Source organism: Myotis daubentonii, chromosome 11, assembly GCF_963259705.1.
Source record: "Myotis daubentonii chromosome 11, mMyoDau2.1, whole genome shotgun sequence".
NCBI classification, from domain to species: domain Eukaryota; kingdom Metazoa; phylum Chordata; class Mammalia; order Chiroptera; family Vespertilionidae; genus Myotis; species Myotis daubentonii.
The window spans coordinates 81863976-81885138 of NC_081850.1; the positions used below are offsets into that span (position 1 = coordinate 81863976).

The 21163-nt window shown below is 67.8% G+C and overlaps 4 protein-coding genes across 4 annotated transcripts; 1 reads left to right on the plus strand and 3 right to left on the minus strand.

Annotated features, from left to right (window-relative positions):
- STPG3 (sperm-tail PG-rich repeat containing 3) lies at window positions 1-3248 on the minus strand. Its single transcript, XM_059658587.1, has 5 exons — window positions 3050-3248; window positions 2825-2959; window positions 2633-2721; window positions 1766-2063; window positions 1-1676 (listed from the first exon to the last, which is right to left on the minus strand). Exons 1-5 carry the CDS (start codon window positions 3150-3152, stop codon window positions 1543-1545), a joined length of 759 nt encoding a protein of 252 aa, XP_059514570.1. The 5' UTR covers window positions 3153-3248; the 3' UTR covers window positions 1-1542.
- Window positions 3249-5352: 2104 nt separating this feature from the next.
- CIMIP2A (ciliary microtubule inner protein 2A) lies at window positions 5353-9339 on the plus strand. Its single transcript, XM_059658589.1, has 7 exons — window positions 5353-5408; window positions 6365-6579; window positions 6652-6914; window positions 7001-7130; window positions 7347-7441; window positions 7644-7761; window positions 8013-9339. The coding sequence occupies exons 1-7, from the start codon at window positions 5353-5355 to the stop codon at window positions 8099-8101; spliced, it is 966 nt and encodes a 321-aa protein (XP_059514572.1). The 3' UTR covers window positions 8102-9339.
- TUBB4B (tubulin beta 4B class IVb) lies at window positions 8094-10529 on the minus strand. The gene is made up of 4 exons (XM_059658588.1): window positions 10372-10529; window positions 9977-10085; window positions 9780-9890; window positions 8094-9292 (listed from the first exon to the last, which is right to left on the minus strand). The coding sequence occupies exons 1-4, from the start codon at window positions 10426-10428 to the stop codon at window positions 8232-8234; spliced, it is 1338 nt and encodes a 445-aa protein (XP_059514571.1). The 5' UTR covers window positions 10429-10529; the 3' UTR covers window positions 8094-8231.
- A 5485-nt stretch (window positions 10530-16014) lies between these two features.
- Window positions 16015-21148, minus strand: SLC34A3 (solute carrier family 34 member 3). Its single transcript, XM_059658604.1, has 13 exons — window positions 20497-21148; window positions 20253-20376; window positions 19949-20038; window positions 19453-19581; window positions 19224-19367; window positions 19046-19157; window positions 18753-18948; window positions 18518-18607; window positions 18340-18427; window positions 18086-18253; window positions 17874-17990; window positions 17671-17795; window positions 16015-16590 (listed from the first exon to the last, which is right to left on the minus strand). The coding sequence occupies exons 2-13, from the start codon at window positions 20335-20337 to the stop codon at window positions 16126-16128; spliced, it is 1809 nt and encodes a 602-aa protein (XP_059514587.1). The 5' UTR covers window positions 20338-20376; window positions 20497-21148; the 3' UTR covers window positions 16015-16125.
- Between the last annotated feature and the right edge of the window lie 15 nt (window positions 21149-21163).

The window sequence follows — 21163 nt, forward strand, 5'->3', positions numbered from 1 at the left end:
TGTTCCCGAACCAACCTGGTTGGTGAGGCGACACCCGTGGATTCTGCTTGGCGCCGACAGAATGCTGCTGCGGGAGGAAACGGAGCACAGCCGTCCGAAGCTCCCCGTCCCAGGTCCCGCCAGGCGCACGCCCTGCCTGTGCTCCGGTGGGCGTGCCACAGACCGGGGCTGGCAGTGGGAGTGGGCACGGGAGGGCTGTCCTCTTGTCACCACGGGCATCGACCCTGAGGTGGTAGGCCCTCTGGCCGAGGCTGTGAGTCCTGCGATGCCAGACGCTCACAGGCCCGGCGGGCACTGCCTGCTCTGCCCGCCTCGCTGGGTTCCCTGTTGCTAAGCAGGCCGGGCCCTGACCCAGCACCTGCAGTCCCTCCAACCCCTTCTGGTGAGCCTCCATCCCACCAGCCCAGTCCCCACCCCGTCCTCTGCATGGGCCTTGGTCCCCAAGCTTCGCTCTGCGAGGCACCCCTTCCTGCAGCCCAGCACGCTGGCGCCCATGCTTGTGCGCCCTTCCCGCTTCTTCCCCAGGAAGCCCTCCTCAGCCCAGCCTTCCTGCCCTCCAGCCTCTTGCTTTGAGCCCTCCTAGGGTTTGCTGGCGGGGCAGCTATGGGTGGGGCTTCCGGTCCCCCCACCCTGGGCCAAGCTCCCAATGCCAGGGCTCCCACAGCTCACTGTTGCCCCTTGGCCAAGCTGGTCAGGCCCAACAACTACAACTGATTGCCTGGGGGGGCTGGGACTCAACTCGACCCCCAGCTGGTTCACCCCGAGAGGTCCCAGGTGAATGCACTAGGACTCCCTGGGCCCTGGCCTCCCTGCAGAAGGGTTTATGGGCCCCATGGGAACCGCTGCTGCCGTCCGCCATGGGGCCTCCCCTAGGTAGGAGGGCAGGCTGATACCCTGATGGCCAAGCTACTGCAACAGGACAGGCCCTCACCGGGGAGTCCGGTGGCTGTGGCTTGGCCTGCATGGCCCTGGGCAAGTTGTGGGTCTGTGGGCAGGGGCTGGGGTCAGGGGGGCCAGGCCCTGACCAGGTGGTCCTCTGGGCCCTCCTAGTGGCTGTGCAGCTGACCTCACCTCAAGATGGCAGTTCAGGGAGTCTGGCCCCCAGCTCTGCCAGTTTCTCAGCTCAGCAAGCAGCCTGGCTCTTGGCTAGACTGGTAGCCTGCCGGGCTCCCCGAGTGGGGGTGTCCTGTTGTCCCCAGAGGGACCCCTCCCATACTGTCTCAGGCCAGGAAGTCTCAGGCTGCCCCCACCGTCCTGGAGAGGAGAGCAGGTAAGGGGAGCAGCGGGAGCCCCTGCCAGGGAGACAGCTTCAGGGCAGCCAGGGCACGACAGCTCAGCTCGTAAGCACCAACAGCATCTCTATGTAGCTTGGTGGGCAGGTGGGGGCCGTGGCCCTCCTTGTCCACAGCGCACAGAAGGGTTAGCCGGCCAGGAAGGTGGGTCAGAGGTGCCCAGAGGGTTAGAAGCCCAGGCTGGGGGCCCCGGGCTTCAGAGGGAGGCGGGTCCGGGTGATACCTGGCCGGCCGCTGTGTCCAGTGGGCGCTACAGCGTGCAGAAGGGGCCTGTTTCATGGCGCTTGGGCCTTCGCACGCCCTGGATGACCACTCCGGGCGCCGAGGGGAAGCTCGCGTTATAGCCATCCTCCACGTGGTAAGCGGCGGGGCCGGGGCTGCGGGCTGCAGAGGGAGAAGGCAGGAGCCCATGCGGCTACGCGCTCGCCACTGCCCAGGCCCCCCCGCCCCGCTCCCCTCCGAGGTCTCCTTACTGGAGTTAACCCAGGAGGCTAACGCGCGCGAGCGGCTCAGGGAGAAGGCGGGCGGGCGCAGGCTCTGCAGGCGGCACCCGGGAAGGATGTCATAGGTGTTGGGGCTGGGGCGCTTCTCGCCCGGGGGCGGCAGAGGGTCCTGCCACGAGGGCCGGGCACTGCGACCTGCACCCCGGGTCCGCAGCAGCCCCAGAGGCGCGCGCGACTGGGCTGCCTTCGGGGCAGGGCGGCGGCCCTCGAAGCTGATGGCTGGGAAGGCGTGACCGCTGAGCTGAGGGTAGTCGGCGAGCGATGGCCGCTGAGGGCAAGGAGAGGGCTGAAGCCCCGCCCACCGACCCACAGGCCCCGCCCACAGGCCCCCTGCCCCTCCCTCACGATCCCGTCCCCTTCCCCCAAGGCTCCTCCCACGCCCCACCCCGCCCAAAGGCCCCTCCTGCCCCGTCCCTCACAGCTCCGCCTCCTCTCCCTAAGGCTCCTCCCACTCCGCTGCCACAGGCCCCGCCCCTCCTACCAGGCCCCTCCTAACCCCGCCCCCTCTTCCCAAGGCTCCTCCCTCTTCGGCCTCACAGGCCCCGCCCCTCCCACCAGGCCCCTCCTGCCCCGTCCCTCACAGCCCCGCCCCCTCTCCCCAAGGCTCCTCCCTCTTCGGCCTCACAGGCCCCGCCCCTCCTACCAGGCCCCTCCTGCCCCGTCCCTCACAACCCCGCCCCCTCTCCCAAGGCTCCTCCCTCTTCGGCCTCACAGGCCCCGCCCCTCCCAAGGCCCCTCCTGCCCCGTCCCTCACAGCCCCGCCCCCTCTCCCCAAGGCTCCTCCCACCCCGCCCTCACAGGCCCCGCCCCCGCAGAACCTCCGGGCCCGCGCCCCACCTTGGGCCCGCGGTAGCAGTCGGCCTTCTGCCTGAAGGGTCTCTCACTCTGGAACCACACCGTCTGCCACGCCCCGCGGCCGGCGTCCTCTGCAGGGGGCAGTGTCATTGCGGAGGGAGGCTGGGGGTGCGGGCCCACGTCCAGGACCCGGACCCGAGCGGCGCTGGGGAGCGCGCAGGGAGGGGCACGCACCGCGGGCGGGGTGCTTGCGGCCAATGCTGAAGTGGGGGTGCGGGGATGTTTCGCGCACCGAAGCATCGGGCACCTGGTACGTGGTGGGGCCGGGGTAGTCCAGGTCCTTCAGGATTGGGGGGCGTCGCTCCAGCCCTGGCAGGAAGCAAGCTCTGGGCCTGGGTCCTCCCAGCAGGTCCCACCCCCTGCCCTGCCCCCTCAGACCAGACTGGCCCCCCCACTCACGCGGCTCCTTCCGGTCCCCGGTACAGGTCAGCCAGGGCTCCCGGAGGGGGCCCACGTGCGTCCTGCGGCCCTCTGGGACCTCCTGCACCGCCGGGGGCCACATCTTCCCGCAGGCCCAGGGGCAGGGGCCCCACCATCCAGCCTGGGGCCTGCAAGAGGGCAGCCTCCGTCCACGCACAGCCGGCGCCCAGCCGCTGCAGCTGCCCACGCCCCGCCCCGCCCCGCCCCCCAGCCTTCGCCCTCGAAGTTACCGGATGGGCTCCCGTCTCAGCGGGCCGTGGGTCCAGTGTTTGCCTCCATTCATGTAAAAGTTTGCCAGGAATTTCACAGCCTTCTGGTCAAAATTCATTTGTCAGTGTCTCTGGCTGCCTTTCTTGGGGACCCCACCAGGCTCTGTGACCTCAATGACCTGTCATGCCCGTCCCCCCCACCCCCACCCTGTTGCCGGGAATTCCAGGTGCAGCCCTGGAGGGGCTTTGGCCATAGGATCCCTCCCCCTCCACTGACCTGCCAGGTGGGTCACCCTGGGGCACCTTGGCAAGTAGGATCCCTGGCCTGCCTGGCTTAGTCTCCTCCCCCTCCTTCCGCCCCCCTTCCTGCCCCAACCCTTCTCTTTGCTGGACTCCACTCTAGCAGGGGTTCTGGGTGGACCGACTCCAGCCGTAGATAGGACAGGGCATGGGCGCTATGCAATGCCCAGCTGCACAGGGCCAGCTGGGAGGAAGCATCAGGGAGGCCTGGGAGGTCAGGGAGCTCCCTGGAGAGGAGGTCCCCTGGAGATCCAGGCCTCAGAAAGGCCAGGCAAGGCCCCTGGATCTGAGGGGCCTGTGCTGACCCCAGAGGCAGTCTGGCCCCGGTCGCCTGGGCTGAGGTGTGGGAGCCTGCATCTGCCTGGGGGCACGGAGCCAGAAAGCGCACAGATGAGGGGGGCTGCCCAGGCCGAGGTGCAAACGAATAATGACCCCGACTGAGTGTGAGCCCATCTGGGCACCACGCCCTCCAAGTGCCCTCGCAAGCTGACCCGCTGGCCAGCCCCAGCCCTGGCCTTGGCCTCACCCACCGGCAGGACCTGGTCAAGCACATCTCCTCCCCTGGGCCCTGCCCAGCCTGACTGTCCTCCTGTCCGGACTCCTCCCGTCCGGCGCGGGGCCTGCCTGGCGTGGGAGGCATCCGGATGGAGACTCGCTGGGGAGACGGGATTCAGCCGGCGAGCGCTCAGCCAGGCTCTGGGCCCTTGGGGTGCACAAAGTAACCTGAGGGCAGAGGCCACGGGTGTGTGTGAGCAGAGCCCTGGCGTGGGGCATTGGGCGGGCTCCCGGTTCTCTCTGGCAAGCACCGCCAGGGTGGGTGACATTGCGCGCGTCTTGGGCTAAAGGCCTCTCATTCCTTAGGAGACGTTCCTACGAGTGGAGGCAAGGGGCCCCGGTGTGTTCCCAAACTGCTTTCCAGAGGGCACCCACCCGAGGAGTGTTGATCTGATTCAGATCCACACCCCCCCCCCGCCCCCGTCTATACGTTTATGGACTCCCCCCCCCCAAGACCTCACATTCTGTGTGCATTTTTCTGTTGGGAGGCTGCTTTTCCATAGTTTTGTCATGTAAGGCTTTTTATACTGATATCCTATCTGTTCGTAACACTTGTTATAAATCCCCCCCACCCCCCGCCGTTTCTAGCCTGCCTTTTAGTACTGCTTATGCCGTTTTTTGACATGTCCTTGAACCTGCTCATCTCTCTCTTATATTGTGTTTGTATCATTAGAAAGTCCTGCCTTACCAAAAGGAAAGAGTCCGGATTTGTTTAAAATGGAAAACAGCGCCAGCTCCAGGGAAGACGGCCCCTCGCCGCGGGACTTATCACCGTGCCCCTGGAGCTTCCGCGCCTCTGGTCTGAGAAGGGGACTTGGGGTGCACGGGGTTCTCTTAGCCTCACCCTGGGGGCCACTGGCCTCCTGAGGGGAACCCTGGCCCCAGGCTCCGGCAGGGCCAACTTGGAACCTGGCTGCAGCGATAGTCCCCGTTCTCTGGACCCTGAGGTCCTCGGCATCACTCCTCCCAGCTGCTGCTGTGGGCCTGGTGTTCCACCTGTAAACCGGGCCCTCCCAGGGCTGAGGACGGGCCTGGCCAGGGCGTGCCCAGGGCTGAGGACGGGCCTGGCCAGGGCGTGCCCAGGGCTGAGGACGGGCCTGGCTAGGGCGTGCCCAGCAATGGGGCTTCCTCACAATGGTTGTCAAGCAACAGAGACTCCTCCCAGCGAAGCAGCTGGCCAAGAGGAGGGACCACACAGCAAAGGTGTGTTGAGGCAAGATGACAGCTACTCAGAAACACTACCTCTTCACGCCGGAACCCCACTATGTGCCAGGGTAAGCACTGGACGCCTGCAGGGGGCTGGGGCGCGGCTCAGGCCAGCGGTGAGGGCACCCCAGAGTGGGTCTTCAGGGAGCGGGCAGGACCAGGCCTCCCCTCCCTGCTGGCGGTGTGAGTGCCATGGCAGGTGGGCAGCATGTCACGAGCAGAAAGCTGGGGCCAGCCAGCAGCGGGCGGAGGCTGGTGGGAAAATGCCTGATGCTCACACCATAGTGCTCCACACTCTAAAGACGAGAGATAAGCACCCAGACGCCAGGCCGCCTCACGGGGCAGACCCCCTGTAAACCCCGACCACGCTCTCCGTGGAGTGTGCGCACCCACACACCACGCTGTGCTGTGAGCCAGGAAAAAGGGGCCAGGAACCAGACCTAACTTCCCAGTAGTTCTGGGGGCCAAGGTGGGGCAGGAGAGCCTGAGGAGGGAGGGCTCTGAACCCCCACTACCCCCGCAGCCCCCCCCACCCCCGCCCCAAGGTATGCCCACAGCACCTCCCACATGGTTAAGTGTCACTCAGCTCCGCCCTCACTTCCACCAGCAGCCCTCCTGCCTGCCTCCCAAATCCTGGTCCTGTTCCCGGACTCCTGGCCTCCTGGGTGGCAAAGTTCTGAGGCAGGTCCCTGCCAGGCCTTCCTGTGGCACCACCTCGCTGTGTGCAGCAGGCCTCCCGGTGCCTGGGCAGGACCCTGTCGCCAGCCCCGTCCGTGCGTCCAGGCATTCCGTTCCGTCGCCTCTGCCATCTGTCAGCCCCTTGCTGCCGTCCGATGGTGGTGGCGACACAGCCTGTTCGGTGCTTGGCATGTGCTGCCCATCCAGCCTCGACAGCCACGGAGCCCCCCGTCTCTGTGCCCTCCATCCTGAGGTCCAGGTCGGGTACCTGGCCTGGGACTGACGGGCTGGCTCCTGCCCTCGCCCACTGGCCCTGCCTCCCCCTTTCTTCTCTCCCCACCCCCAGCTATGCCGGCTTCTACCCGCAGCTGCGCTACCAGGTGGGGAACACCTACGGGCGGACCACGGCACAGCTGCTCACAGACCCCAGCGTGCAGAAGAGCCCGTGCTCCGTGCTGTCCCCCATCTCCAAGCCCAAGTTCGTCGAGGACTTCAGCAAGCCCCAGCCGCCCTTGATCCCCTGCCGGGACCTGGCCGAGCCCTACATCCCCCACTACACGGGTGAGCCGGGGCCCCGCCGCCCGCCCCTCCGCGACTCCAGCCCCGCTGCCGCTCACGCTGCCCTGTCCACAGGTCTGAAACCCTTCAAGAACTTCGAGGTCCTGGGCCAGTTCTCCCCGCAGCTGGCGGAGGCTGAAGGACTTCCGGGCGAAGAGAGCGCGTGCTGGCAGGTCCCACTGCCTCCGGGCTTCATGCCCTACCCACCCTACCCCCCGTGCCCACCGGGCAGGAAGGTGGACTCTGGGGACCTCGGGCACCCGGGCTTGCGTCTGGCATATGGGGAGGAGGCCTGGAGGCCCACCACCCCCCTCCGAGAGACCCCTGGGCAGCACCAGGTAACGGACACTGGGACCAGCCTCACCCCAACAAGACCCGGGTGGAGGTGGGGGTGGCGGTGGTGACCCACCCCCTCCTGTCCCAGCTGTACCACTGCAGGAGGGATGAGTGCCCCAGCCCAGGGCACCAGCAGGTCGAGACCCTCGACGTAGCCAGGTTCCACAGACTGCCCCAGCTGGACCACCCCAACCTGATTCAACGCAAGGCCATCTCAGGTGGGTGCTGGGCCTGGGCGGGAGGACACCCAAGGCCCGGGGGCCCAGCAGGAGGGTGAGAGCAAGGGCTGCCCACGTTTCTGCGAGGCTGGAAGTGCCCAGGAGCACATGCCTATCTGGCCCCAACATGGAGGTGCCCACGGGACGGACTTCCCGGGCACTGAGCAGTGGGCGGTGGAGGGGACCGGAGGTGGCACCAGACCTCTTCCTCCCCAGGCTACGCTGGCTTCATCCCCCGGTACGCCTGGGTGATGGGGATGAATTACCAAAACGGGGTCACACAGGCCATGGACGAGTTTGACAAAAGCCAGGTACGAGGACAGCAGCCCTGGGCCCACCCCCTGGGACTGGGTCCCCACCCCCAGCAGGGTCAGGGCAGCCTCCAGACCTGGTGAGGAGGGGATAAGACCCCCAAGCATTAACCACTCAAATAATGTCAGCCCCGCCCACCGGGCACTTGCAGCTGGCTACCTGGTGGGGGCAGCCCGCCGGTCACACCTGCCCTTTCCCCAGTTCATGTCTAGAAACCCCATCTGTGCCCTGGGCAAGAGGCTGCCCCAAACGTATTGGCCCAGCAACACCATCTACAACAGCCAGGGCCTGATACCCTTCTACATGGGGTTCATACCATGTGAGTGCGGGGACCACTGGGGCGGGCAGGTGGTTGGGGCCCCTTCCCCCTGCTGCTCCACAGGCACAGGGCCAGCTGGGTCTCCCTGGAGTCCCTGAGGGGGACGGCCCAGCACCCCTTCCCCAGCGAGAGCCTCTTGTGCAGTCACAGAGAGACCACCTGCCCCAGGTTCCCGGGGCCCAGGGCAGCCGCAGTGCCTCAGCCAGTGCCCCTGGCCCGGGTGAGTGGCTCAGCGGGCCCTCCCCTCGCAGACATGCAGGACCACTACGGGATGACCTTTGGCAACAGCACCCGCCAGGCCTACCGGAAGGAATGCAAGAGGAAGCACCAGGCACTATGAAAATGCTTTAATGGTGTCTGTACAACTCAGATGTCAAGACAGGAAGGAGAGCAGTGCACACAGTGAGACAGGATCATGAGGACAGGCTGAGAGTGAATAAAGAGTTCTCACGCTTCCGGTAGCAGGTGCTCTAGGCCACCTCCTCCTCGGCCTCCTCTTCAAACTCGCCCTCCTCCTCGGCCGTGGCGTCCTGGTACTGCTGGTACTCGGACACCAGGTCGTTCATGTTGCTCTCGGCCTCGGTGAACTCCATCTCGTCCATGCCCTCGCCCGTGTACCAGTGCAGGAAGGCCTTGCGCCGGAACATGGCCGTGAACTGCTCGGAGATGCGCTTGAACAGCTCCTGGATGGCCGTGCTGTTGCCGATGAAGGTGGCCGACATCTTCAGCCCCCGCGGCGGGATGTCGCACACGGCCGTCTTCACGTTGTTGGGGATCCACTCCACGAAGTAGCTGCTGTTCTTGTTCTGCACGTTGAGCATCTGCTCGTCCACCTCCTTCATGGACATGCGGCCCCGGAACACGGCAGCCACGGTCAGGTAGCGGCCGTGGCGCGGGTCGCACGCGGCCATCATGTTCTTGGCGTCGAACATCTGCTGGGTGAGCTCGGGCACCGTCAGGGCCCGGTACTGCTGGCTGCCCCGGCTGGTGAGGGGGGCGAAGCCGGGCATGAAGAAGTGCAGGCGGGGGAAGGGCACCATGTTGACGGCCAGCTTGCGCAGGTCGGCGTTGAGCTGGCCGGGGAAGCGCAGGCAGGTGGTGACCCCGCTCATGGTGGCCGACACCAGGTGGTTGAGGTCCCCGTAGGTGGGCGTGGTCAGCTTGAGGGTGCGGAAGCAGATGTCGTAGAGGGCCTCGTTGTCGATGCAGTAGGTCTCGTCCGTGTTCTCCACCAGCTGGTGGACCGAGAGGGTGGCGTTGTAGGGCTCCACCACCGTGTCCGACACCTTGGGCGAGGGCACCACGCTGAAGGTGTTCATGATGCGGTCGGGGTACTCCTCCCGGATCTTGCTGATGAGCAGCGTGCCCATCCCGGACCCCGTGCCCCCGCCCAGCGAGTGCGTCAGCTGGAAGCCCTGCAGGCAGTCGCAGCTCTCAGCCTCCTTCCGCACGACGTCCAGGACGGAGTCCACCAGCTCGGCACCCTCCGTGTAGTGCCCCTTGGCCCAGTTGTTGCCGGCGCCACTCTGACCTGCAAGAGAGGGCAGCGGGTCACTCTGTGGCCAGGCACGTGTCACCCGTAACCCCTGGGCCAGAAAGGCCAACCATCCTGGTGCGAGGTGACACAGCTCACCCTACAGGTAAAGCAGGTGGACCCCCACTAAGGCAGCCGCCTGCCTCGTTAAAAATTAACTCCGGGGTTGAGCTGAGACGCTTAACAATAAGCCGGCCCCTCCCACTCGGCCCTGCCAATTCCCAAGGACAGATGAGCCGCCACCGAGCTCTCTGCGGGGCGATTACATCGCCGCTCGCCCCGCCCGGACAGCTGGGCCTCCCTCCCAAAGCGGCTTTGGGCGGCGGATTGAGTGACGCGCAGGGGAGGGAGGCCGGCCGGGGGCCCCGCTTCCGCGCCAGGTACAGGGGACCGGGACCTCCCTCTGCGGCGCCGAGGGGGGTGACCTTGGGCGCCCCTTGACCTTCCGGTCCTCCTGGCCACCCAGCCGCCGTCCGCGACTCACCGAAGACGAAGTTGTCCGGCCGGAAAATCTGCCCGAAGGGCCCCGAGCGCACCGAGTCCATGGTGCCCGGCTCCAGGTCCACGAGCACAGCGCGGGGCACGTACTTGCCACCTGGGGGGGCGGGAGGGCGTCAGGGCGGGCCCGGCCGCGGGGGCGGGGGGGGGGGTGCGGGGCGGGCAGGGGACGCGAGGGCTCACCGGTGGCCTCGTTGTAGTAGACATTGATGCGCTCCAGCTGCAGGTCGCTGTCCCCGTGGTACGTGCCCGTAGGGTCGATGCCGTGCTCATCGCTTATCACTTCCCAGAACTGCGAGACGCGGGCGGGCCGGGCTGAGTCACGCCGGCGCAGCCCGAGACCGGCCCCGCCCCGGACGGGCGCGGTCTTCCCCTCCCCTCGCCTCCCCTCCCCCTAGGCCTCCCACTCCCCGCTGCCGGGCCGGTCCCCGGAGGACCCGCGCCGGCGCCCCCGCCCGAACTCCGGGTCCGCACGGGCCCGCAATGCGGGGGCGCCGCCCGCCCGCCGCCATCTTTCCCGTCCGCCCGGCCCGCCTGGGAGGTCCGCCCGCGCTGGGCCCCCGACGCCCGCCCCTCACCTTAGCGCCAATCTGGTTGCCGCACTGGCCGGCCTGCAGGTGCACGATCTCCCTCATGGTGGCAGCGGCGCGGATGGAAACACAGAAGCAGGAGCCGAGCAGCGGGCGCGCAGAATGCTACAACCGACGCTCCGCCGCCGTTTATATACCCGTAGCGCCCGCCTCCTCCAGCTTCCCATTGGGCTGCCAGAACGAGGCTGGCCAGCGGCCTCGTTTGATTGACTGCAGCCCCGTCAATCGAGCCGCCGAACGCCCGCCTCCTCAACTCCGCTCGCTGTTTATTGGCCAGGCGAGGCCCCTGCTCTCGCTAGTGCAGGACCCCCCATCGCGCTGCGGCGCTCAGCCCATTGGGTGTTTCAAATGATTGATTTGTCCCCTCATTGGCTGGCCCCGGAGAGCACGCCGCCAGGCCGGCGCTATTGGCCGCGCGGGGCCAGCGTCCTGGTAACCGCCGCAGTGCCGCGGGCGCGCGCGGGCTGGAGGGCGCGCGCGGGTGCCGGGCCCGCGGGGCCGAGGGCGAAGGCGGGCGCCGGCGGGAGTCTCGGGCAGTACCGACGGGGCGGCGGCCCGGAAGCCCCGGTGGGCGAGCGCCTCCGGAGCGCCGCTGCCTGGGGCCGCCGCGTAACGAGGACGTGCGTGGCCCCGGCGCCATCCTGCGGGGTTCGGAGCCAGGCCCGGCCGAGACGAACAGGGCTCGGGGGCCCGGGGCGGCGGCTCCGGGACGGGCGGCGGGGACAGTAGGGTCTCCGCCAGAGCCGCTGAGGGTTCGGGCTCTGCGCCCCTCCCCGCGCTGCGCCCCTCCCCGGGCCATTTGCCCGCTAGGGCGGCGGTCAGGTGAGGGAGCACGTGGGCCCCGCGCGGGGGCGGGGGCGCGGCGGGGAGGGGGCAGGGCGGGTCCCTGCCCGCAGCCCGCAGCCCCGAGCTTGTTGTGGAGACTGCGCTGGCCCGGCTCCCGTCGCCTTGGTGCCTCGGCCCCAACGCTACGCAGCTCCGTGGAGACTAGGGCGGCGCCCAGACCTCCCCGGGCGCTGGCGCGGGACCTGCCGGCTCCGGCTCTGCTGCCCCGGCGGCGCTAGGCATCTAGGCGGGTGCAGAAGCTCCCCGGGCGCCGAGCTCGGCACCTAGCAACGGGCGGAACTGGGAAAACAAGGCCTGCCCCCGGGTCACCTTGCGGCCCCCAGCAGAGAGCGGTCCGGCTGTGCAGGCCCGGTCCGGACCTCCCCCTCCCCGGGCTCGTTGCCCGCCCTGCGGGGCCAAAGGGGGAGCCAGCGGGGACATCCCGTATGCAGGAAGCCCCCAAGGCGCTGCGGTGCTGACTCGCATCCAGGCCGCACTTGGGCTTCAGCTCCGGGCCCAGAAAAGCAGCAAAACCAGAACCAGCTGCATTGACTAATGACCCCCTGGCCGCACCAGGCGATGGAGGACGCACCTAGAGCCATGCATCTCCTGCAGGACCCACCGGGCCCCCTCAAATCCCCAGCCCTAGAACAAGCCCCTTACCGAGGGCTCCGCCTGCTCCCCGCCCCCCCTCCCTCCTCCCTCCTCCCTCCTGGGCGCCAGGGCCCTTTGGCCTCTGTAACCCGCTTCCTGAGCCCATTTCCTCCGCGGCTCACGGCTGCCTCTGTGACTTTGCAAATAAACTTTCTCCTGGAGGTTGAGTCTGGCGTCTGAATTCATTCTTAACCAAACTCGAGTACGGAGGTTGCTGAGTCAAGGTCTGACCCGACTCCAATCACCGGCGACATTCTGGTGCCATTTTGACACCCACACAACCAAGGTTTGGCGGGCCCGCCGACAAATGCCTTTACTTTTATCTGCTTATGTTGGGGGAAGGGGGGAGGAGCAAAACTTCGGAAGGAAAAACGTTGAACACGTGGTTGCACCTTCACTGTGTCGCCTTGACAGCCATAGGCTTGTCATACTTAACATTTACAGAAGAAAAAGCACAGGTCACACCTTAGATGGGCCCTGCACGGTTTTCTTGGGGGTGGCCACCGGGCCTCTCTGGATTCTGAGTTTGTTTTTGTTTTTGTTTTTTAATATCTTTATTGATTTCAGAGAGGAAGAGAGAGGAGAGAGGGAAACAGTGATAACAGAATCATTGATCGGCTGCCTCCTGCATTCCTACTGAGGATGGAGCCCACAACCCAGGCATGTGCCCTTGACCGGGATCCGAACCCGGGACCCTTCAGTCTGCAGGGTGATGCTCTATCCACTGAGCCAAACCAGCTAGGGCTGTTTTGTTTTTACTATATTTTTGTTGATTTCAGAGAAGAAGGGAGAGAGAGGAACATCACTGGTGAACCATGGATCTGCTGCCTCCTTTGTGCCCCCCACTGAGGATCCAGCCCACAACCCAGGCCTGTGCCTCGACCAGTAATCGAACCCCGACCTCCTGGTTCATAGGTGGATGCTCAACCACTGAGCCACACCAGTTGGACTGTTTTTTGTTAGTTTGGTTTTTTTCTCAACTTCTTACCCTCCTTGGTCCCCCAGCGCAAGGGTGTTGGGGGCAGTGCCTTGCCACTCCTCTCGCTGGTGGGCATGAGCTCTTGGCCTGCACTGCACACAGCGGGCAGGAAGTCGTGGCACGCTGCGGGATCACAGTGTTCCCTGCAGCAGCTTCCTCTGTGGGTAGGCCGTTGGGACAGGCGGCCCATGGGGCATCACCCCGAGCGTCCCCGGGGGAGGGGTCTGCAGCTGGCTCCTCAGCCCTGCAGGCACCAGGCCCAGAGAAGCAGCTAAACCAGACCCAGCGGTTCTCAACCTGTGGGTCGCGACCCCTTTGGCGGTCGAATGACCCTTTCACAGGGGTCGCCTAAGACCATCCTGCATCTCAGGTATTTACATGACGATTCATAGCAGTAGCAGCATGACAGTTATGAGGTAGCAACGAAAATAATTGTATGGTTGGGGGTCACAACATGAGGAACTGTATTTAAAGGGCCAGAAGGTTGAGAACCACTGCCCTAGCCGATGCCAACCAGTGTCACTGACTAATGACCCCCTGGCCGCATCCATCAGTAGAGACCAGGACGCTGGGCAGACACACCTGGAAAGCTGATGACTATTCTAGTGGGATTCACCCCTGTCGAAGGGCAGTCAGGCCACGGGGGCCTCAGACCAGGCCTGTCCCCACAAACAGGCCAGGAAGGTGGGCTGGGCTTCTGTTGACCACAAGCCATGGCATGTGAGGTGTGCAGGGTCACTGCCTGGACCCTGGGTCCTCCCGGTGCCCTGCCAAGTAGCCAGCTTACCTCCCAGCAGCGTGGCTGGCCCTGGCTGCAGCAGGGAGGCCACTGAGAAAGGGAGGCGTTCAGATCTCCCCCCACACCCCCCGTGAGCTAGGCAAAGCCCTCCCCAGGCTGCGTGGCCTGAGACCCCACTGGGAAAGGCTCCCTCTGGCCAGTGCCCACAGGGCTGGCCGCTCAGTATGGCACCCCCACTTTAGGGGAACAAAGGAGTGGTGTGTCGCCCGCCCAGGAGTGAGCCCCAAGCTCTTCCTGGCACCAGGTCGTTGGCCTTGCCCCTCCCATTGCCCCGTCCAGGGAGAGGGACCCTCCCTGTGGTCCTCGGGCCTGAGCCTGAGGACTGTGGCTGCTGCGGTGGCCGGGCTGGTGGGCCCTGCAGGTCTCTCCCTCGGCCAAGGGTGTTCCTGCCACGGTGGGGAGCCTTGAGCCGGTGGGGGCCTGTGGCCAGGGGGGAGGCTGGGCGCAGGGGACCCGGCGGGGCCGTGGGAGTGCGGGGCGCCCGGCCCCCGGCAGCCAGCAGCTGTGGAGACATCCACAGGGGTGGCTTTGTCTGCTGGTGGCCATGGTCCCAGTGGGAGGGTGTGTTACCTCTTGGCGGGGCAGCAGGCAGACAGTCATTTGTGGCCTCAAAGGACCTGGCGGTCAGCCTTTGTTGGGTGGCCTCACCTGCCCCGGAAGGAGAGGTGCACGGGGCACTGTCTTCCCCCTCACTGCCTCCCCATCGCCCCGGGGAGCTGGCCAGGCCTGCCTCTCCCCAGGGGACTTCCATCAGAGGGCCCGGGAGGCTAAGGTCAGACCCAAAGGAGTGTCCTGGGGTCACAGAAGTGGGGGGAAGCCAAACTGGGGTGCACAAGCCTGCTCCAGGGGTCGTGCTCCCACCAGGCCCCCCATGGCTTCCAGAATAGAGGCCACTCCCCTTGGTGGGGTGCACCCAGGCTCAGGAGGCCGAGGAGCTTGTTGGAGGAGGGGGCCAGGGCTCCATGGAGGGGGTGAGGGACAGAGGACTTGGGGGACATGGGGGGGGGGCGGTGCTGAGGGAACCTGAGGGCCAGAAAAAGGACTGGACCTTAAGTAACAATGGCTGGCCCTGGCTGGGAGCTCAGCTGGTTAGAGCGTGGTCCTCATACACCAAGGTTTGGGGTTTGATCCCTGGTCAGGGCACACACAAGAGTAACCAACGAGCCCTGGCTGGCTTGGCTCAGTTTCTATCTCTCTCCCGATTCTTTCTCATCACTGATGTTTCTATCTCTCTCCCTTCCTCTCTGGAATCAATATAATATATATAAAGAAGTAACCAATGAGTGCATCAGTAAGTGGAACAACAAATCGATGTTTCTCTCTCCCCCTTCCCCCTCAATTCAATAAATTAAAAAATTCAGTGACAATAAAGTAACGATGGGTGGGCCTGGGCCATGGCCTCCCCCATCTTCCTGACCACGCCCACCCCCCCAGTCCTAGCAGCACCCCTGGACCGGGAGCCGGGACCGGCCCCAGCAGCTGACTCCGACCAGGCTCTCCCCGCTCAGTGCACGGGCTGGGGGCGAGGGCGAGGGCCGGACTTCGCGAAGCTTCCTTTCCGCTGGCGGCTGGGGGTCAGGCTGGAGGGGCAGGAGGCCCAGGAGCCTCCCCGGTGTCTGGTGACAGCCGCCCGCAGACAAACCTTCCTGTGTGGCAACCGGACGCGCCGCCGCGGGGAGGGCAGGGAGCCCCGAGGGCACAGCCCCTCCCGGCAGGTGCCGCCCCAGGTGAGGGGCGCAGCGCCCGCCTCCCGCCGGGGCAGGGGCGCTCACATTGCGGGTGGAGCCTGGGCGGGCGCAGCACCTGCTTCCGGTTAGGTCTCGGGCTGCGCCACCCCGCGACCCGCAAGGCCGTCCCGGGGGCCCTGCCTGCAGCCCTGCTCCCTCTCCGCCCGGCGCCCGCCCCGCCCCGCCTGGAGCGAGGAAAGCAGAACCGGGGGGGAGGGGGCAGGGCGCCTCGGGGTCACCGGTCCCCACCTCACTGCCCTGCACACCTGCGGGCTGGGCGGCTCGTGGGGCTGGACGGCGGAGGACTGCCTGCGCCCCTCCCCGCGCGCCTCCTCCAGGCGGCGGGCGTGGGAACCGGGCGCCCCTCCCCGCACCCGCCTGGCAGGGCCCAGCCTCCCGGGACCTCAGATCGCCCCGGACCCGGGGAGCCTTCACGCTCCCGGCCGCTCCTTGGTGTCTGCTGTCCCCCGCGGCCGCGAGAGAAGGGGTTCCAGCCCAGGGCGGGGGGGGGGGGGGCCCTGCGCGTCCACACCGGCTCCTCCGCGGCCCGGCCGCTAGGGGGCCGCAAAGACGCTGCTCCCCCCCTCCCCAAGGGAGGGGTAGGGGGCCCCCCCGGCAGGGCCGTCGGGGAGAGAAGACACCCACACTCGGGTCCCAGGCGTTTATTTGCGGAGAAGGCGAGCCCGCTGACTCCAAGTCCGCAGCTACGGGACCCCCGGGCGCCCCGCGCGCAGTGCGGGGCGGGGACCCCTCCCCGCTCACAGCCGCTGGGAGGCCAGGACCTCGGGGTTCTCGTAGCAGTGCGCCTCCTTGGCGGCGGCGGGCGGGGGGTTGCAGGCCCGGCAGGGGCAGCAGCGGCCCACGAGGCGGTCCCACGGCTCCAGGGAGCGCAGCCAGCGGGGCAGCCAGGCCCAGGAGCGCAGGGCGCGCGGCAGCCAGGCCGGCCGCCGCCGCTGCAGCACGTTGATCAGCGCGACCAGGAGCAGCAGCGCCGCCACCGGCCCCGCGACGCCGGCCAGCACCGCGGGCCCCGCCAGCGAGAGCCCGAAGGTGGCCAGCGGCAGCAGCAGGAAGCTGAGCAGCAGGTAGGCCACCGCCACCCAGCGGTAGCGCGCCGTCAGGTCTCCGAAGTGCTTGGCCAGCGGGATGGGCAGGCGCAGGACGGGCACGACGTACCACAGCAGAATGCCAGCCACGTTGAAGAAGAAGTGGATGAAGGCCACCTGGGGGCAGGGGGCAGGCAGGGACGTGACTCGGGTCCCCTGGCCCCCCAGGCTGCCTGCCCCCCCCAAATGGTGCTGAGTCCCAAGTCAGCCTGGGGTCCTGCTCCTGGGCGGAGACGGGCCACCTGGGAAGGCAGGGTCCAGCTCGGTGTGGGCATGCGCCTCCTGCACTGCCCCCGCTTTTGGGGGAGCACCTGCATGGCTCCCACTCCCTTCCCCCGGCTGCGTAGCTTGCCCACGCCTGGTGCCCAGTGACCCTCATCCCTCGGTGGGCTTGGCCACCAGCCCTGGGCTCTGGCCGGGCTGCTGTGAGGGGAGGTGCAGGGCCCTGCCCGCCAACCCCCATCCAGGGGCTGCTGGACTGAGGAGCCGAGCTGGTGGGCACCGTCTGGAGGGCTCCCTGGAGGGAGGCGGAGCAGGGCCCGCACTGGCGGGTCCGAGTGGACAGGTGGGAGGTGGCGGGGGCCTGGGCTTCTCGCCTCCAGTGGGCAGCAGCCCAGCAAAACAGGACATTCGGAGCTGCCTGTCTGGGCCCCCAGGTGGGGGCAGGGAGGAGGGACACTCGGCCGGAGCAGTGGACCCTGAGAGAAAGCAGGACTGGATGGGACGGGAGACAGGGCAGAGCTGGGGCCGGGGGTGCTTCCTGGAGGCCTGCGGTGCCCAGCACAGGGGGTGCACCTCTGAGGGGCACAGCGTGTCATCCGGGGGACCTGTTGGGTGTAGGTGATGGGGGCACATCTGGAGGTGGTGGAATAGGGGGCTCCAGCCATGCAGGGCCAGGAGGCCTGGAAGGAACAGAGCCGGGGCACAGGGTGGGGAGGGGGGGGACAGAGAGAAAGGTGCAGAGGACATCCCAGCACTGCACAAGGTAGCAGGGGAGGAGAAGCGGGACTGGGGGGTCCCCGAGATGCCCACCGGGTCCCTGGGGCCCAAGGAGATGGCAGCTGGCCTGGGCAGGCAGATGGAGGTGGGTCCCGGAGAGCTGGAGCCGTGGCCAGCGCGGGGCAGGCCTCAGCTTCCTGTGTGCAGGGCTGGCTGTGGGGACTGGGGTGCCGGGAGGGGAAGGACGGGGGGCAGTACCTGGAGAGCGCTGGACAGCATTTTCGGGGGGCTGGCCAGAGCGGCCAGCAGAGCCGTGGTGGTGGTTCCGATGTTGGAGCCCAGTAAGAGGGGGTAGGCCCGCTCCAAGCTGATCACCCCGACCCCTGGAGGAGCAGGAGGTCACGGCGGGGCCCACGTCCACGCCCCACGCCGCCCCCCCCGGGTGCCGGCCCGGCGCTCACCCATGAGCGGCACGATCGCGGCCGTGAAGACGCTGCTGCTCTGCAGCACGAAGGTCATGCCGGCGCCCACCAAGATGGCCAGGTAGCCGCTGAGCCAGCCGAACGGGAAGGGGAAGTCTGCGGGGGGAAGCGCGGTCACCCCCCGCCCGGCCTCTCAGCCTCGCCTGCGCCCCGCCTTGGGCCCTTGTCCGGTCCACGCACCCACCACCCACCGGCGTTGATGACGGTCCGCACGGCCTGGGCGATGCGGCCACGCAGCACGGAGTTGAGCAGCTTGACGATGAGCACGAGGCAGGAGCAGAGCACGAGCAGGGAGCCGGCCAGCAGGATGAGGCCCACGGCCAGGTCCGAGAGCGCCGTGCCCGAGAACAGGTGGTGGCCTGGTGGCGGGGCAGGGGAGCAGAGGGTGAGCAGGGCGCCGTGGCCCTCGCGGGGCGGTGGGGGCTGGGGCGGGGCCAGGCCTCACAGGGCAGCTGCTCCCCGGTGGTTGAGCCATTCGTCTCAGGGCAGGGGCCTGAGGTCGCCGTCCCGCAGTCGCTGCTGTTTCCTGGGATCTGCGGGCACAGGCAGGCGGGCTCAGGGCGGGCTCGGAGCTGCGGGGCTGGGCCGCTGGGCGGGCGGAGGGCAGGGCAGAGGCACCTCACCGTGGGCTCCCTGGCGCCACACCAGTGCTTGATGAGGCTGCTGTTGGTGGCGTTGTGCGTGGCGCTGTTGGCAATCGCGTCAGCGTCCAGCTGCAGACAGAGGGGTCGCGGCCCTGAGCTGGGCTCTCAGGAACTTGCCGGGAGCTCACACCATGGCAGGGCCCAGAGCCCCCTCCTCTGTCCCCTCCGCCCAGGCCGGGGGCCCACAGGGCCTCCGAGGGCAGCCCATCCACACCTGCACGATGAGGTGGGTGAGCGGCTGCGTCAGCACCTTGAGGATGTCGGGCGCCTGTGTCCCGGGCTGCAGGCTGACGGCCTGCAGGGCCAGCTCGCTGAGCCTCTCCAGCGGGGCCACAGCGGTCTCCAGCGGCAGCAGGATCAGCACCGTGAGCCAGTTGAAGATGCCGTGCACCGCCGAGCCCCCGAAGGCCCTGCAGCCGGGGGGGGGGGGGGGGGGGGGAGGGGGCCGGCGGGGTCAGCTAAGGCTGGCTCCAGGGTGGCCCCGGCCCCGCCCTCCCGGCCACTCACCTCCGGAACTCGTCCCGGTCCCCCGACTGTGCCATGGAGACCAGGGTGCTGGTGATGGATGTGCCCACGTTGACACCCATGATGATGGGCACGGATTCCCGGACGTGCAGCACTGTGGGGGGCGCATGTCAGCCTCCCGTGCCCCCCCGACCCCCACCCAGGACAGGAGGGCACTCACAGTTGGAGGCCACCATGCTGACCACGATGGAGGAGGACGTGCTCGAGCTCTGGACCAGCACCGTGACCAGCACCCCGATGACCAGCCCGGCCACGGGGTTGGACAGCACCACGTTGTCCTTGAAGATGTCCCCGGCCACCTTGCCTGTGCCCGGGGGAGAGGGGCGCTGAGGCCCAGGCCTGGCTGCCGCCCCCCTCCCCCCGGCCCGGCCGCCCCTCCGGCCACTCACTGCCCAGCAGCTGGAAGGCAGAGCTGAGGATGTCCAGGGAGCAGATGAAGAGGTAGAGGCTGCCCAGGAGCCCGCAGGCCTTGAGGAAGCCCAGCAGGACCCGCCGGACCCTGCCGGCCACGCTGAGCTCTGCGGACACAGGGCGGGTTCCACAGCCAGCCCCGTCCACCCTGCCTGCCAGCCCACCTCCTCACCCCCACCTCCCCCCACCCGGGCAGGGCTGGGCAACCCCCCTCCCTGCTCCTTTGCAGAATGGCCAAGCAGACAGCCCCGGAGCCTCCCTACGGCCTCGCTGCCAGCAAGAGGGGGAAGAGGGTCCCTCACTGGGCAGGAAGGCAGCTGAGTGCAGGGACGAGGGTCCCTGGGGTGCTGGTCTGCGGGGTGGGTTTCCTGTTGGACAAACCCCCTCCCTGCTCTCCCCCCCAGGGCCCTCTCCCTGCTCAGACCCTGGGAGCACAGCCCCACATGGCCGGTTCCCGGGCACCTCCTGACCTACCTTTCCAGGACTGGCCCGTGTCCTTCAGCTGGGGCAGGGCCCAGGGGTCCACGGGCCCCTCCTCCATGGCGGGGGCAGGGCTGGAGGTCCCTGCCGGGGCAGGGGCAGGGGCAGGTCGAGCCAGGGACCGAGCTGTGTCCTGTTCACCCCCAGGTGGGGGCGGGTGGGGGTGGGGAAGGCCATGCACAGGGGCCTGGGGTGAGGGACAGAGGCAGGAAGTGGGAGGGAAGAGGGCCCTGACCAGGGTCGTCCTGAGCCCCTCCCGCCTCCCCAGAGCCGTGGGTCCAGGGCTGGGCCCTGATACCTGTGTTTCCTAGACTCTGGTCCACCAGCCCAACCGTGTCCAGAGTCGGGGGGCTGACCTGGCCACCGGGGAGAGAGCTCCGCATGGATTCCGGGCAGGGACAGACCCAGGCCCAAGCCCGGATCTGCGGGGGGGAAGGCAGGTCAGACCACCTCTTCCCTCTGCGCCCCCCCCCCCCCCGGCCCCTGGGTCCTGCTGGCCGGGGTGACCTCCCGTGCCCGCCCCACCCCATGGCTATAATGACCTCAGGCGGCTGTCAGGAAGCCCAGTTCAGTTCGGGGGCAGAGTTGAGCCCCGCGGCCGGCTCCCTCGCTGTCCGGCTGGCAGCAGGCCTGGTGGGTGGCCCAGGGCAGAGGGTGCTGAGGCTCGGCCGGAAGTGGCTGGGAGCCTGGAACCCGGGACCTCTTCTGCCAGGTGTCACCGAGGCCATGGCGATGACTTAGACTTTGGCATCTGATACCAAATGGTGCCATCTCCTCTCGATAAGGGCCCCACCCCCGAGGAGGGGGCAGGGCAGGGAGCGTCGGTGCCGGCTCCGCCCCGGGCTCCCCCTCAGCCCGTGGGGTCTGAGGCCCCCACCCAGCTCTCCGCCTCAACTCCCCCTTCCCCAGGCCCGGTCCTGGGGGGCTCGGTCACCCTCCCTCCTGCTGGCACACAGGCCGGTCCCTGTCCTGGAGGTCCCCCAGCCCTGGCTCCCGTGTTCCCCGCGCCCCTCCTGTCCTCGAGGCTCCTACCTGTGTGGGTAGTGAGGGGCACCTGTGGGGAGGAGACACAGGCGGGCTCAGCCGCAGGTCAAAGATCCACTGGGCGCCCACATGACCTGCCGTGGGCTGAGCCGCATTAATGTTTACCCAGGAGCGAGGCCCCCGGGGGTACCCCGCGGAGCCCAGGCACCTGCCTGGTCCAGGTCC

Bases quoted from the DNA above. Each gene is read 5' to 3' on its own strand.
- STPG3 (XM_059658587.1), bottom strand. From the start codon at position 3,152: ATGTGGCCCCCGGCGGTGCAGGAGGTCCCAGAGGGCCGCAGGACGCAC. The intron at 2,722-2,824 runs GTGCGTGCCCCT...TGCCCCCTGCAG, and splicing joins CCGCAAGCACCCCGCCCGCG to AGGACGCCGGCCGCGGGGCG. The intron at 1,677-1,765 runs GTAAGGAGACCT...CTCCCTCTGCAG, and splicing joins AGCCTCCTGGGTTAACTCCA to CCCGCAGCCCCGGCCCCGCC.
- CIMIP2A (XM_059658589.1), top strand. From the start codon at position 5,353: ATGACAGCTACTCAGAAACACTACCTCTTCACGCCGGAACCCCACTAT. The intron at 6,915-7,000 runs GTAACGGACACT...CTCCTGTCCCAG, and splicing joins AGACCCCTGGGCAGCACCAG to CTGTACCACTGCAGGAGGGA. The intron at 7,442-7,643 runs GTACGAGGACAG...CCCTTTCCCCAG, and splicing joins ACGAGTTTGACAAAAGCCAG to TTCATGTCTAGAAACCCCAT.
- TUBB4B (XM_059658588.1), bottom strand. From the start codon at position 10,428: ATGAGGGAGATCGTGCACCTGCAGGCCGGCCAGTGCGGCAACCAGATT. The intron at 10,086-10,371 runs GTGAGGGGCGGG...CGCGTCTCGCAG, and splicing joins GCAACCAGATTGGCGCTAAG to TTCTGGGAAGTGATAAGCGA. The intron at 9,293-9,779 runs GTGAGTCGCGGA...CCTCTCTTGCAG, and splicing joins GCCGGACAACTTCGTCTTCG to GTCAGAGTGGCGCCGGCAAC.
- SLC34A3 (XM_059658604.1), bottom strand. From the start codon at position 20,337: ATGCGGAGCTCTCTCCCCGGTGGCCAGGTCAGCCCCCCGACTCTGGAC. The intron at 19,158-19,223 runs GTGAGTGCCCTC...CGCCCCCCACAG, and splicing joins CAGCATGGTGGCCTCCAACT to TGCTGCACGTCCGGGAATCC. The intron at 18,428-18,517 runs GTGAGGTGCCTC...CTGTGCCCGCAG, and splicing joins GTGGCGCCAGGGAGCCCACG to ATCCCAGGAAACAGCAGCGA.